Genomic DNA, 16,586 nt, shown 5'->3' on the forward strand with positions numbered 1-16,586 from the left:
GCCCCACCTAGTGGATAATATCAGAAATATATATTACTGACATTGGTAGGGAAGCGTATTCTCTTAATTGATGCAATAACTCGTCAATGGCGGGGAAAGAGTTAACTGAGGCATATTTATTGTTAAGTTACATTTACAATAAGGTTCTCTATGTTATCATTAGTTATTGCGGTATGTTTTTAACATTTCAAATTGTATATTTGTAGTATTTTTGACAGAACTAACAATGAACAATCGTGTTTTTAAATAAACCTAGCCTAATAAAGAGACAGTCCTCCAAAAGTACCAACCTAATAGTTTATTTGTGCAAGCGTCATATTATGACGACGGAGTACGTGTAAAAGATTAGTGCCCTCTAGTGACCAGCAGCTTATATAACCTGTGGCTACATTTCCATTTTTTTGCCTTACACGTCAGATTGGACGCATTTCATTTTTTGCATTTGTAAATGTTTTAAAAACAGACCTTGCAAACTGAAGGCATGCAATCACTTAATATAAAGAAATACATAAATGCAACGCACACAGTCAGATCTGATTCAAACACCGAATCAGTCACAATAGCGTGTCACATTCTTATCTAGCGTAATGATGCAATTGGTCACAGGACAGGTAAGAGCCAATGCTATTTCAGTATCAAAGATGACGTATCATCACTTCTTGGAGGCGGTTTTTAAACCGTCGTACACCGGATCTGATATTTACAGCGGATTGTAATCACTTTTGCATCTTTTCTTCAAATAAATCAATTGTTTTACCTCAGTTAATTACCTCAAATGTTGTGACTGTTTGTATGCTGTGTTTTAAATCAAATAATAATAAATATGTTATTTTCCCTAAATTCCTGAATAGTGTAATGTGTAATATAAATACAAATAATCATGGCAGTTTAAATCAAAAATCATATCAATGCATGTCATCAAAGCAAAATTACACCACAATATATAACTCCATACCCTAATATATTAAGTTTCACCTGCTCGCGGTAGAGGCGCTAATTTAGTAAACGCATCTGCTGGGTTTTATTTGGAGAAGTGGACAAACGGCAAAAACAATCATATGGGTTGGACTCATTGGAGGATACCTGTAGGTTGATAATAAATGCTGTAAATGTTGTTCATTGTTATTTCATGATGTATGTAATGTTAATAAAATGAACCCCTCATTGGAAGTGTTAAGATGCTATTTTGAAATCCTGCAAAGGTGATTGTACTGTTTTCATCTTACATTAACATTTGAAGAATCAATCTACACTCTTAAAAAATGCTAAATAGCAATAAAACTGGTTCACTGCCTTAGTATGGGGGGGGGGGTATTTTAAGTGCCCCATAAGTACTTAAGTAATTGAATGACTATGGCACCATATGGTTCTACACAGGTGCAATATAGGTGATAAATAGCACTTGAAGTGATTGACCAATTTTAGTGCTATTTAGTATGTGTACTGTATCAAATTAGCTCATGTCAGAATAAGGTCTGTGACAAAATTTCACAAATAAACTAGCTTAACTTACCCTAATGTGACAACTAGAGCCTCTGTACTCATATATATATATATATATTTTTTTTTTCATTTTGCATCCGCACACCTATTCATTCATGACACTAATACTGTAAAAAAATGAAGACATTTAAATTAATGACTAATGAAGATAATTTAACACTTTACAGGTCATGGTTAATACACAACAATTGAATTAACTGTATAATTATATTATGCAACACTGCAAGCTGAACAAGAATTGAGAACTAAAGCAATTTAATTATTCAGCAAAGATAAACATGATGAATAAGCCTTTATTAATATTGAAGAGATATTAGGCTTTGTAATGAAATAGTTCCATAATGTTCGCTTAAGGACAGAAAACACATTAGCCTATAGTTTACTTATATGGTTTACTGACTGATTTAAATTTAAAATGTGGAGGGAAACCATCTAACTCTTATGTTATCTTACATCTTAGGGGAAAAAAGGCAAACTTTGTATTTATGTGTTTTAATGGATAGTTAGGCCAAAAACGATATTAAACCCATGATTTACCGAGTTGCATATGTCCATCGTTTTGCAGACAAACACATTTTCGGATATTTTAGAAAATGTTTTAGATCTTTCAGTTGATTAAATGTAATGTTACGGGGTCCACCCATAGTCCACGACCTTCAAGTCTAAAAAAGTGCATCCATCCTTCACAAATTAAATCCAAACGGCTCCAGGATGATAAACAAAGGTCTTCTGAGGGTAATCCGTGCGGTGGTGTTGTAGAAATATCCATATTTAAAGTTTTATTAACAAAAATAAATACCTTCCGGTAGCGCCGCCATCTTAGACTCCTCTGTATTCAGGAGAGAGTATTAGCGTAGTGTACGCACTTTTCTTAGTGACGTATGACAAATTTGGAGGGCGGGGGCACAGAGCAGCAGCAGAGTAACCTCTGTAGGCTGCGTAAGCTCTCATCCTGAATGCAGACGCGACTAAGATGGCGGCGCTACCGGAAGGTAGTTATTTACGTTAATAAAGTTTTAAATATGGATATTTCTACAACAACACGGCGCGGATTACCCTCAGAAGACCTTTGTTTATCCTCCTGGAGCCGTTTGGATTTACTTTGTGACATATTCTTGTGGGCGGAGTTTATTTAAAAAAATGTTATTGATGTCATTCAATCGGGAAGTAGCGGGCTGTAGGCTTTAAAAGGGGAATTCTGTTAAAAATATATATATCTTCTGGCAGTGAACTTTGAGCTTTATCATTTTGCAGGTATTATGTATGCTATTATAGCAACATTACACACTAACTAAAGGTTGAAAAATGGGATCAGGAAGAACATGACCTTTAACTTTAGTTGGTTAAATGCTAACCGACTGTGAAGTTGTATATGATCTTGTAATAATTTATAGTTTTTAGTTTAATATGATTCATTTTCATACATTACTTTTGAAGTGGTACATTTTTACAAGTTTTAATTGTAAAAGTTATTAAAGGTTGTAATACTCTCGCCGCACACCTAATTAAGATCTCAAATCTAGACTTCGTATATGATCTAATATATCTATTTGAAAATGTATTAGAGTCCCTTCGATTGAGACTATTAATCTTAATCACCTCAACTTGCTGCCCCTTCCGTTCTTTCATTACACCTTAATAGAACATTGCATTTCATTTATGAGCGTGTCAAAAACCTCAATATTGTTCTCATTAAAAGAAAGTGTCTAATGCCCAGTCTATTAAAAGCTTTATTTCCTAATGTGACTTGACTTCTTATAAGAGTAGTATGGCTCTTTGTTGATTGTTCCAGTTGGAAATGTTTCCGGTAAATGAAAATGTGCCCGTTGTTTTACTGCTGTCCATTACAGCTGATCACACTGCTCATAAATAAGCCTTTTTTATTTTGAAAGAGGAAACTGGACGGCTTGCCAAAGTGCATTTATTCGTTGTAAAGCCATAAGTCATAAATCACAGGAAGTGTCAGATGTTGACAAAGCAGTGATGTGGTTTAACATTGAGATAAACAATTCTATTTGGTTTAGTCAAAACTAAAAACAATCAGTTTCATTTATTTAAACCATAACTTGTATGTTATCGTCATAAAAGATATTTTAGTGTGTGGCAAAAGGTACGAAAGCTGTCACTAGGGCGGTCCCATTTTTAAAAGTGCACCTTAAAGGGTGCATATCATACATCAAAGAAACATATATGTACCTAAATCATATACTGTATAAAATGACCTTCACAACAATCTCATAGCGTAGAAGAATCAATTCGGTTCCTAATTTTTTGCAACAGAAGTGGAAGTATAGCAAATGTACATCTAATTGGTGCCACTTCACACCCATTTAGTCCGTTCTGACCCATCGGTCCAACCCCAGGCAGCACGAAGACATCTTTGCCACTGATTATGGCTATCGGTCTATTAATCGTCTAACGGCTCGAGGGTCCCTTTTGCTCTTCAAGCATAGCGACTTAATGAGCATCAGAGTCTTTAAAACATCATTATGGAGTCACACTTCACTTGTGACCTCTACGTAGGTAGTGCAAGGGTTAATGGGCCAGCATTAGGTGTGGGTGGTCTTAAAACTGGTCTTAGCACCTTTAATATACCTCAAGACTCCAGAAAGATGCCATTTGTCCAGGAGATAAGAAAACTGTATTCTTTTATGGAGGATTCATTCGGTTTTATGGGTTGATTAGAACAGAGGACCAAACTGTGACTGGTCAGCTCATTGTACAGTATTCACTAAATAAAACAGAGACAGCTTGTAAAAGTTGTATTTGAGGATGAAGGTGATCACTTTTGCCGACTATAGCTTCTTAAAAGGCTTTGGTAGAAATGACTGTATTGCTGTAATAAAGCTGTATCGGTTCATAAGTTTTCATTGCACATCAAATGTATTTGGCAAAACAGATTGCTGGCTATGCATGGTTTAAGGGAATCATTTCAACAGGATTTAATTATAATTTAATGTCTATAATTTATATAGAAGCTGCATCTAAAGTGGCATCTACACCATTAAAAGATGCATTTACACAGCAACTACATACATAATATACTACACAGTAATTACAATTGCATAATGGTAAATCATTTCAGCATTTAATAATAAATATAATTTAATTAGTTACTTAAATATGCAATTATTAATACAGAAACAAATGATAAATGGGAATTTATACAGTAATGTAGAACAGGTAACCGTTGTAACTGAAGTATCGGCCTAATAGTTTGTTTGTGCAAGCACCGTATTACGACGTCAAGGTACGTTTAAAGGATTAGTGCCCTCTGGTGGCCAGCAGCTTATACAACCTGTGGTTACGTTTAGTGTTTTATCCTTATATGTCAGATAAGACACATTTCATATTTTGCATTAGTGAAAAGTTTAATAAATATATATAGTTTTAAAGATATTTTGGAGCATCTAATCCCACCCTTACCCTAAACCCAACCAGTTATCAACCACATAAAACACGCAAATAAAAGTACAGTCACAGGTACTTTCACCAAAAAAACGACATTTCACGTTACAAACATTGCAAACTGAAGCCATATGATAGAAATACATGAATGCAACGTGCACAGCCAGATCTCATTCAAACATTAATGTTCCGGTTTGAGCATGAAGCAATGGGTCATGGCAGCTAATAGCGTTTCACATTCTTAGCTAGCATAATGATGCAATTGGTCATGAGACACACAAGAGCCAATCTATTTCAGTATCAAAGATGCCGTAACATCGCTTCATCTGGCGGTAGTTTTTGAACCATTGTACACCGGATCAGATATTTACAGCGAATTGACATCACTTTTCTGTCTTTTCTTCCTATAAATCATTTGTTTGACCTCACTACCTTTAATCGCCCCCTGGTGGTTGGCTGCAGTACAAGTCATAAACCCTGCCCTTTCCATGCAAATGAACGGGACTTGGCTCTAAATAAAGAAAATATTTACACTTCCAAAAAAAAATTCTGAAAGATGGTTTTGGTCCTTTAAGGTAGTTGTTATAACACTGATATATGTTCAATTGTTCATTTTTGTCCTAAGTTTCATTTAAGCTATTAATTTGATGCTATAGAAATGGGGTGTGTCGATTGGCAATGCAATATAGACGGATTCATCGGACGCACGTGCGCTGACGCGATACACGTCTGGATCCGAACTTTACTTCCGGTTTCGTTTTAATGGTCTGACTAGTTGCTAAACTGATCTCTTGAACAAATGCCTTGCTTTTTATAGAAATAAACTGCGTTTAAAGAACTTTGTTGTTATTTATTCTTAGCGGAGTTTACCGGAAGTTACGTGCGGACCACGACAGCCGCTTGTTTATGTTGTTACTGCTAAAACCTTTATACTATAAGACAGATGCATGAAAAAAAGTTAAAAATTGTAGAAATGGCGCATACCAGTATACTAATGCATTGCATTTCCAGTGCAACGGTCAATTCCAGGGAACACACATACTTATGTATACCAAATACTAAAATGCATAGTAAGCCACCTAAAAGGGAATGAACGTATCGGCCAAATGCATAAATGTAAGTTGTTTACACTGAACCTAAACAGCACTTTCAATACTAAAGACTAATTTGAATCGTAAATAAACTATTATTATCATAAAAAATAACAATAACGAAACCCAGACATCACAGTGGCAAAAGCAACTTACGAAAATGTGCCTGTGCGAATTAGCGTTAGGGTTTTTTTGTCCTGTTTTTATGCGGCAGTGCATCTTAACACCGAATTTGGACATCCGTAGTCTTCCAAAAATACCTTCAGACCCTCTCCTTTCACATAGTCCCTTAAAGTGTTCAAAACCGCCAGACTTCAAATCTCTGGATCCGTCCAAACTCAGCTTAGTCACGTATCAGCGTGAAACAGCCATTAAGTCCCACACATGATTATAAGCTTCATTACACTGTCAGTCATCTGCTGTGATCCTCCCCCAGACCTCCTCTCTTAGTATGGTTACAGTCCAGACACAATCAATCGAGCTTGAGTTATTACTCCTCATTGCTGAATCTCAATCACCGTTCAGACCGAATTAATAGAGTGCGTTGAACTCCGATGCGGATGGATCACGCCCATTTGTGGAGCTTCAGGATAAGTGATATTAACGAGATGCTAAATTGAGCTTCTAATGATGTTATAAATCAACAACAAATCAGCTATAGGAGTAAAGACACATTTTTCATGGAGATCAGAAGGACGGATGGTGAAAAACAGATGCATTGGCTGATAAGTCATTTGGTGGAGGTGGTGCTTTGTGCATCAGAAATTCAACCACATCACGGATCAATACATCTGAGTGCACCGGCTTATGATATAAACTGATATACTGCCGTTACAAAAATAGACCATTTTATATAGCATTACTGTAGTATCATCTGTACTTTCCAGAGCTGAGGTGGATGTGATTGTGACTGAATATGCGGCTGTACATCTCCCAATACCAGATGTAAACAGGGTCCAAAAAGTAGTCGCTCAGTGGACTGATTTGTTTAGTATTGCCCATCTTCTTTCCATATGTAAGATCTCACTTTAACGCCTTGTCACTATATCCAGATCAAACCAGACTTCTGTGATGGTTTTCTAATAGCAATGCTGCTTTCAACAGCATCTGTGATTGATGTGTTTAGGGCAATGCCATTGCCCAGAATGTTCCTTCAAAATGGATGTCTCCTGAATGGCTTCCCCGACAGCCTCATTTCCCCATGCAAACCCTCTGCCGTCGGAGTTTAAATAAGGTCACTAAAGTTGCATCACCTTGAAGTTCTTATAATGCAAACTTGGCTCGGTCTATTTAGTACACGTTGTCTGCAAGTCGTCTTTCATGAATGGCTGAATTGACTTTTCTTTAAATGCTTTCACACTTCTCATCATCATTTCAAACGTTCTGACAACCGGAGGCTTTCGGCAATAACAGAACATTGAATTGAAGCACTCAGAGTTTCTAACTCAAGGCTGCGATATAAACAGAACAGATTTTTTCATTAATTAGAGCCTTTCGGAGGTTCTTTGTGCATTTATTCGTTCACTTAAAGGAGATTTTTTTAGAATACATTTTTTTATATCAATATCCAAAAACTGACACAAATGTGTTTAATATAAAACACATTAATTTATCCTGGATACAAAGAACGGTAATATGATTCCTGTTATTCACTTGGGATTTTGGCGCTCGAAGTTGTTATCCCAGGGTCATGCTTAACATCCTTATATCTTTTCCTGGGTTAGTAATTAATCCCAGGTAGACAGGTTTTGAGATTTTACATGTGTAAACCCTGGGCCAAGGTTCTTATTTGCATATTTATGAGGTTGATAACATTGAAGGACTATGTGCAGTGCACTTGCGACCTGTTGTTCCATACTGTACTGTATGTGAAAGAGACGCCACATAAATCACTTTTTAAGTCTTGGGACATATTACAGTATAAAAATAATACTCTCTTCATCACACCAGTTAATGCATTTGGCATCACACTTCAAAATTTTTAAGGTCAGCAGTTTTCTTCAGTCGACAAGCACAAAAGTTGAACCAAGCACTGAGGCTGTTTATGATTGGCTGTCTTTTGCCTAACAACTCACTGTAAAACCGTAGTACCACATCACTTTTACTGTACGGTTGACGCATTAAATTCAGTATTTGCCCCACAGAGTGAGGCTAAACATACCTTGGAGCAAAACTGGCTTTTATTTAACTGAATGTAACATATGTGCAATAAGTCTAATGCATAAACACACATTTAAAGTAACATATAATGTCTCATCAAAAAATGACTGTAGCATGTGTTGTGAGGTTCCCTCAGTGATGCTTATGTGTGTATCGTGTCTCAGCAGATTCGCTGTTCAGCGGCCTGGGTCTGGGTGCAGTGGTTGGGCTCGGATTAGCTGGCCTGCTGCTGCTGCTTGTGTTGGTGGATGTCAGCTGCTTCTTTCTGCGTCAGTGCGGTCTGCTCATGTGCATCACCCGCAAGCTCTGCAGCAAAAAGACCGCCACGAGTGGCAAAAGCAAAGAGCTGGAAGAAGGCAAGGCTGCATACCTGTAAGTATCTACTTTGTGTCCGTTAGCATTAGTATTTATATTTAACTTGAGTCAGTGGTTCTCAAAGTTTGGAACGTAGAATAAATTGTGTTTAACTCACTCCCCGCCAGACTTTTTTTTAAAGTCGCTCGCAGGCATTTTTGGGGTTTTCACAAAAGTTTCACAAAATCCCTCTCAGTAATTTTTTTCTATAAATATAAAAAAATTCTGGACATCGGTTGCACATGATTAAATTAGGTTTTCTTAAAATTAATTTAACATTTAATTAAAATTAATTGAATTTTAAGAAAACTTGATTCAATCATGTTGATTTGGTGTACATAATTAAATTGTGTAGATCCCAAAAAAAAATTAAGGAAAAATAATTTTCCAAAAACCAAAGATTTTTTCAATGTATAAACATATCAAATGAAAGAACAGACCCTCTGCTTTCAAAAAAATAAAATGGGGGAAAAACGTTTCATCCTATCTTTATTTGACCTCTTAAATATGGGTAAGTTTCTTAAAAAAAAGAAAAATTTTGAGCAAAGAAATTTAATAATTGCATTTTTGTAAAAGGAATTTTGTTAAAGATCAAAAATTCTGCTTCAGTTTTTTTATAAATTGTGTAAGAGTGCCATCTAGTGAATAGTATCAGAATGACAGATTACCGTAAAAACTCAGGAAAGCATCATTGGTGTGGAAAAGTTTTCTCTTCATTGACGAGAATGATTTGTTAATTGCGGGGAAAGAGTTAAAAGTAAAAGTGTATATTTATTTAAAAATTTTCAATATTATTTCCAATCTGTGTATCTAAAATATCGACATTAATACTTTGAGAAGGTCTTGAAGGTCACAGAGAGAACATACCATAATGTTTAACATCCACATAAAGTGACATAGAGCAAGCAATGGATATTAAAACCTGTTAAGCGTTGCCGTCCCGAATACAGGACACCTAAGTTTACTTCAATATTGTTGATGTAAATTTTAATCTATCACTACAAACTATGTATCGTTGGAAAGCCTCCAGAATAGACATTTTAACAGTGTTTTATAAAATAAATTATGTAGGGAGAGTAATTGAAAAATTTGTGTATAAACATTAGGCATTAAAGCATTTGGTAGATGCTTTTCTTAAAGCGACTAACACACTCTAAAAATAGCTGGGGTTTTTTTTAACCCGTAATGGATAAATATTGGACAGAACATGCACAGGGTTTTAAATTACGCAATGTTGGGGTGTTGTTATGCAACCATGGGTTATAGCATTTGGGTTCAAATAACCCTGCATTGGGTCAATTTTAACCCCAGCGGTTCTGTTCAATAATTACCTAGCATGGCTTAAAAAATCCCAGCCATTATTAGAATCCAGTTATTCTAATCTATACATTTTGATCAGTATTGGGATCAAACCCATGAACCCTCTAGTTGAGCTACAGGAACACTAAGCTATAATCCATTCTCATTGCTTCATTGTGGCATATGTGTGTTTAAATGCTGCCTAGTTACAAAAGGGTCTTTGTAATGAACAACAACAGGCCCAGTCAAGGGACTAAAATGGGTCTTACAGCATCATGAATTTTATAGGAATATAAATCATAATGTAGCTTTATGTGTATGTTAGTCAAAACCCTTGATTTCACTCGAATTAATGTAAAAAAAATAATAATGAGGGAATATTATTGTGACTAGATGCTTCTGGATGTACCAGAAATGGTGCCATTGATTTAAATCATTTAATAAAGCGATTAATCATGAGTACTTGGCATCATAAATGTGTCATATAAAACCTGAAACCAGCCTAAAGATAACAAGCTCGAATGAAGACGTAGGCGTGACCGAAAAACAGTAAAAAATTATTTATACATGGAATGTGTTTGTCAAATTAGTTAGTGTGGTATGTGATCATCTTTCTTCCTGTAAAGCAATCTGACAACAATCAGATTTTTTATTGTTGAGATATCTGTTGTACTTACATTTGCCTTGATTTTGCACTTTGGCTTGGATGACTGATCTCTAGTAAGGCACTTCTTGTATGAAGTCTTCCCGGCTGCAAAAACATGAATCTGTCAGGCTCAAAGTTTAAAGAGTTCACAGTCCAAGATTGTCTTCAGTATCGATAACAAGCCGAATTGCTTTGTAAGGCCCTTTTAATGTTCTAACAATATACTGTAAATAATGATTGACGTAGTGTCCGTGACGTCACCCATAGGTTTCTGAAGATCATTTTTGAAGCCAATAGTAGGCAGTGCCTGCGTCACCATTTTGGCCGCTCGTCGCCGCACATATACAGACCAAAAACTATTTTTGTACCAGTCTGTAAATATATTTTGGACAGGGCCGCCTTAACCTAATGTGAGGCCCTGGGGCTGAGAGGTTTTGGAGGCCCCCCCATACCCTCAATTTATAGTCTCATTAAAAAAAGTGTAATATAATCTACATCACAAAATGCATTCGTTTCTTTAAATACATACAACAATGAGTTTTCCCTCTTTGACCCAGAAAACACCATAATATCATTATTAACATATCACTGAGCCCACTTGAGCATAAACACAAGACACTTTATTTAACAACCACACACAGCAACTTGTGGTGAAAATAAAACCAAAATGTGTGAGAGTATGTTTATAAGCTTTATGTTTATATAGTTTTTGGAATATACAAATTTGCAGAAAATTGCCACTCACTAACTAAATGCAGCACAGTTTTAAAAATATAAGAAGTTAAAGTTAGTTTTTAAGTGAAAAATGCATTAATGTTAACAAAATATAAGTCTTATAGACAGAATCTTGTTTTTTTATCAGTTATTTATTTTGTAGGCTATTGAAGATATAGTATGCATTGTATTTAGTATTTATGCATACTATGCATGTAAAACGAACACGTATGAATATGCACAAAACAAACAGGGAACATACATGTATATAAGATCTTTAGATAAGGACATTGTAAATATGAATGGTGCGATCAGGGGATGATCATTAGAGATGGTCTTGTCGCGCTTTGACTTGCACATTTACCATTGTGTCGTCTTTCTAAACCAACAGATGTGTGTACTGTGAGCTTACATCACATCAAACTACATCGCAACAGCTGCGCACGCGTCACTGATATAAACGCGAGTAAACTTAAACTTTATAACAACGAACAACATTAATATGTTCGGGTACTCATTTCTTTATTCAGCGGTACAGTATCTTGCGCACAGTTGAAGAGACTTCTGCATGCCAGAGAAGGCACGAGCACAGAGAGAGCAAACGGGCGCGCGCGAAAGAGAGAGAGACCTGCACCTCAGTGCTTATTATGAAATTTCAGAAATTACTCTTTCATTTGTTGGTGGATTATTTCCCGTTTCTCTGTCACACTCAGTCGGAATGCTACGTTGACAACACTCACATTCGCGGAATAGAAAAATCTGTTACGTCTGATATTTTATTTCACGGTAAGTTACCACGGACCAATCAGCAGCCATGTAACGTGCAGTTAGAGTGATTGACAGATAACATGAGGAGTTACAAAACAATATGAACGTGAACTTGGGAGGCCCCTGAACTCTAGCCTCTAGTGGCCAGTCGATGAATTGCAGTTTAATTCACTTCTGTATTGGCTTCATCAGAGAGATTGGAAGGTTGCCCGTCGGTTCTCACACACAATACGGCATACAGTATCAGTATCTGATATGCTTCCCATGTCTTCCTAATGTCCCCAGATTAGACTCTAACAACCTTTTTAGAGTGATGATGATCCCTGTGAACAGAAACCGCATCCTTTACAATGTCATGCCGTGTGATAAAGAGTCGTTTGGAGAGTTTTAAGATAATGCGCAGTCGGATTCACAGCAGGGCATTATGCACACAGGAGGATCCCACAAATGTAACCCGAGAACGCACAAATTTAAAAACCGAGCGTGACATTAAGTGCGCGGATTTGCTCAAGGGACCAACAACGTCCCGTACACCACGCAACCTGAATGTATTAAAAATGCTCTTTTGACTGAAATGTGCAGTCTGTCAAACTAACTGCCGTGATCTCTGTTTACTCCCCGAAGGAAATTGCCCCTTAAAGAGGAAAACGGCAAGGAAACGCTGAAGCCGGACACGATCGAGATCAAGATTCACGGTGACAACAGCCTTCACATGACACAGGAGGACAGTAAAGCATAACGGGGCCGTGCCGTACACTTAAAGAACATGCAAAACGTGCCGCCCTGAGACCACAGCAAGCAAACTAACGAGAATACAAGCAAGAACACGCCAACCAATTGTAAGATCCTTTGTTAGAGACTCTTTGTCGGGGTATCAGAAGAGGCCACGCGATAACTGCTTTGTGAAACATTTTTCGGAGGTTGTCGCTCACCAGACAGACTCCTGTTTATTTGTGCTTGTTCTCGCTTGTTTTGTTCATTTCGAGGCTTTGCGGTTGCTTTATTGTCTGATTCTCTGTTGAACAGGTTGAGTCTACGCCGTCTTTTCTTGCTCTCTCATTTACTCTTTCGTTGGAATCCGGCGGTTGCACTTTTACAGTTCAGCGTGGTTGCGCATATACATAGCTTTTAATGCGAACGTATCACAGTCAAATTTTTACATCTCTTTTGCGGTCTGTGTGTCGTAGTTTTGGGTAAGTGTTATGTGTTTATTTTCTAGCCTTTAACCACTGTCACGTTCACCTAAATGTGACGGTTTGAAAAAATATGTGAATGCTGAATAACCGAAGAAAGAATCAGCCACACTTGACCTTGGGGTCATTGGATGGTAGGTGTGGTCCAAGTATTGCAAACTCTTTGGCCTTGAACTCGATGATGAATATTTCCCAGATCACAGGTGTTCATGTGGTTGAAAATATGTCCCTGTTTACGAAACCTTTATTGAATTAGAATCAAAGGAACATAATATGTGCCATAGTTTCATGTCAAGATATTCCTGAAAAAATAGAAAGTGCATTTTGTTTCTTTTGAAGTTTGCGTGTTTGTTTTTGTTTGTGTGTGTGTGAGTGAATGCGTCTGAATGGGTGTTATGGATGTATGTGCAAGCAAGCATGGAGTATTGAAAGATAAACAGTGACGTGTAAGAAAAATAGAAGTCTTACTTGAATCAGAGGATTATAAAAATATGAAAATACCTATTGAAGTGCAACAGTGTATATATATTCATATAATTTCTTTAAAAAAACATTTCACTGGGATGGAAAAAATCAATCATTGAAGGTTCCATATTAATTTCGCACATTACTGAATACAGATTATGTTTATCCACAACAAAAATTGCTTTTTTTTAATCAAAGATCTATGTATAGACCCGATGGCTTATTAAGAGCTGAATGTGCTTCGTACATTGCACAGTTTGCAAAAAAGTACAGTAGTAGAGCAACACGCATAAATTGGCTACGATTTTGCTATCCCATAAGGCCATAGTAGTTGAGGAGCTGTCAAATTCAAAAAGTTAGTAATAAAGATGAATGAATAAACAAATGGTGAAGAGCTCTGAGCCAGGTGGCTCTTCAAATGTAATTTTTGCTTGTGGTTTAATTGTACTAAAGAAGCCAAGTAAATTGCGGTTGTGAGTCAAGGATCACAGGACAAAACCAACCAGTTGTAGTGTGTTGAGGAATGTACTTAAACTTCACACCCACATACCAAAAGAGTGTACTTCAACAAGTGCATAATATATTTAGATGCAGCCACAAACGTGTTAGCTACAATATGGACTCCATCTGCATTTTGGAAATCAAATCCGAGGAATTTTTGGATAGATTGAGTGATATATCTGTACTATATTAAGTGATGCAGTAATGCAGTAATGATGGATATGGTTTAAGGGAGAAGATACTGTACATGCCCATTTTACCGATCAAAGTTTGAGTATGAATACCATAGTTTCAGCTTCTTCTGCAACATAGCATTGTTTTATTTTTGATTTGTTTTTATTTTTGTATTATTTTTGACCAAATAACTCAGCAATGTCTGCATTATTTCAGTACTGTATTTCATAAACAATCAGGCTGTCCACACTCAGCGCAATAGAACATTGTGGAATGTTGCCCATTTTTTTGGAATTCTTGTGGAATTCTTGTAATCCAGTGTAATTTTTCTTCTGTAAATAAAAGTGTCCCGATATTAAAGTTTAAAGCATTTGGACTTTTTTTCAGCATTGCACACATTTAACTTCCAGGTCACGTTCAATCACATGAATCAATAATGGATATTTAACGCAGTATTTTATGTTTTCATGCTTATTAGAGAGCCTGCCATGCTGTGCGCCACCATAAGGTCTTTGTAGTGGAAAAAAGCTCCTTATATGAAAAGAAAGGAAGAAATCATTATTTTAAGAACCTTCGACTAAATGTGAGCCTGGACAACAACAAAATCAGTCATAAGTCGCGTGGGTATATTTGCAGCAATAGCCAACAATACATTTTATGGGTCAAAATTATAGATTTTTGTTCAATTCCATAAATATATCATTCATATATATATATATATATATATATATATATATATATATATATATATATATATATATATATATATGAAGAGTTTCGTTGCAAAACGAGATAACTCCGTTTTTTTTCTTCAGAAATGTTAATTTTTTGATAGTTGGTTTGTTTTGATTTAAACCTTCATAACTTAAAAAATACAGCTAAGTAGCACCATAAAGCAAAAAATTACATGATAACATAATAATAAACATGTTTTGACAAAAAGTTTTGCAATGAAACTCTTTATATATATAATATATTATGTTTTAATCATTAATAATAAAGTATGTGTTGCTAAGGACTTTAAAGACAGGGTGCATGATCTCTAAAAGCCAATAGGCTTGTTCGAGTTCATGCGATGCTGCGCAGACCAATCAGCGGCTGCTTTGAAGCAGTGCATGCCGTTAGTAATTTTGTCCGACTTCACCTGGCGCTGAAGGCTCGTGACTGTGCCATATGGTTTTAAAGTACCACAAGAGCGTTTCGAGAGTAGCTGGCTACCTACCCTTAATCCAACCTTCAGTTTCACTATTAAACATGATAAATTCATGTTTTTATAACAGGTAAAACATGTTAATATGCATAAATATGTTATATTGTTTTGTGTTATAAAATAAAAATGAAAATACCAAACTATATTGGTATTTTAATAATGTAGGCTTGTTTCCCTTTATTTTCGGGGATACAGTATAAGCAGAAATTAAAATATTCGATATAAAATGTTTCTGTTTGCACCTTTTTTTTAAAAGTTTCTTTAAAAAAAATCCCCATCTAATTCACTTAATTCGCGAAAAAAAAGTATGGCGCACACATCACTACGGCAAGCAGCAGGTGTCCGGCTTGACAGCTCCATCTTCAGCTCCTCCCTCAACTGCAAGCGGCAAACCTCACTGATTGTTCTGCCCAGTCCCACATGAACTTGAACAAGCCTAATGTTGACATATGAAATCACCTAAACCAAACCGCCCCAACCCCAATAAAATCTGGACCTTCTTTTGATAGACCCGCCCCACACATGCGCAACCCAGACAATGATGCCAGTTAGTAGACAAGCCCCTTAGTGCTGATTGACTACAAGGGTGTTTTGGTACTCGGCACGACTCCCTTTTCCAAAGTGTTTTTCAAAAATCATGCACCTCACCTTTAAATTTGTATTTTTTTGTATCTCAGCCAAATATTTTCATCCTTACAAACCAAACATCATTGGAAAGCTTATTTATTCAGCTTTCAGATGATGTAAAATCTCAATAAAAAAAGACCCGTTCTTCTATAGTAGGGTTCCTCAAATATTACCCTGGAGGACTGGAGCACTACATAGTTAAGCTCCAACCCTAATCAAATTTACCCACCTGTGATTTTCTAGTGATCATGAAGACCTTGATTAGCTTGCTCAGGTGTGTTTAATCAGGGTTGGAGCTAAACTCTGCAGTGCTTCGACCCTCCGGGATCAGAGCCCTGTTCTATAGCATGTGAAGAACCTTTTATAGCACCTGTATTTTTAGACACATGACACATAAAGGCACAAATGGTTGTCTGTGTAGCCCAGGGCAATATGAAATCAGAAGGCCTAGTATATACAGTATGTAGCTCACC

At 36.4% G+C, this 16,586-nt stretch overlaps 1 protein-coding gene across 2 annotated transcripts in view; it reads left to right on the forward strand.

Annotated features, from left to right (window-relative positions):
- ncam2 (neural cell adhesion molecule 2) overlaps positions 1-14,643 on the forward strand; it is a 267,126-nt gene extending 252,483 nt beyond the window's left edge. The window contains exons 16-17 of one of the 2 annotated variants that reach the window (XM_065251960.2): positions 8,327-8,534; positions 12,568-14,643. In XM_065251960.2, coding sequence (XP_065108032.1) covers positions 8,327-8,534; positions 12,568-12,682 — 323 coding nt within the window. In that variant the 3' untranslated portion in view covers positions 12,683-14,643. The remainder of the gene's footprint in view (positions 1-8,326; positions 8,535-12,567) is intronic. The other variant, XM_065251961.2, reaches the window with a different exon arrangement.
- The last annotated feature ends 1,943 nt before the right edge of the window (positions 14,644-16,586 follow it).

This window comes from Paramisgurnus dabryanus, chromosome 15 (assembly GCF_030506205.2).
Source record: "Paramisgurnus dabryanus chromosome 15, PD_genome_1.1, whole genome shotgun sequence".
Taxonomy (NCBI): domain Eukaryota; kingdom Metazoa; phylum Chordata; class Actinopteri; order Cypriniformes; family Cobitidae; genus Paramisgurnus; species Paramisgurnus dabryanus.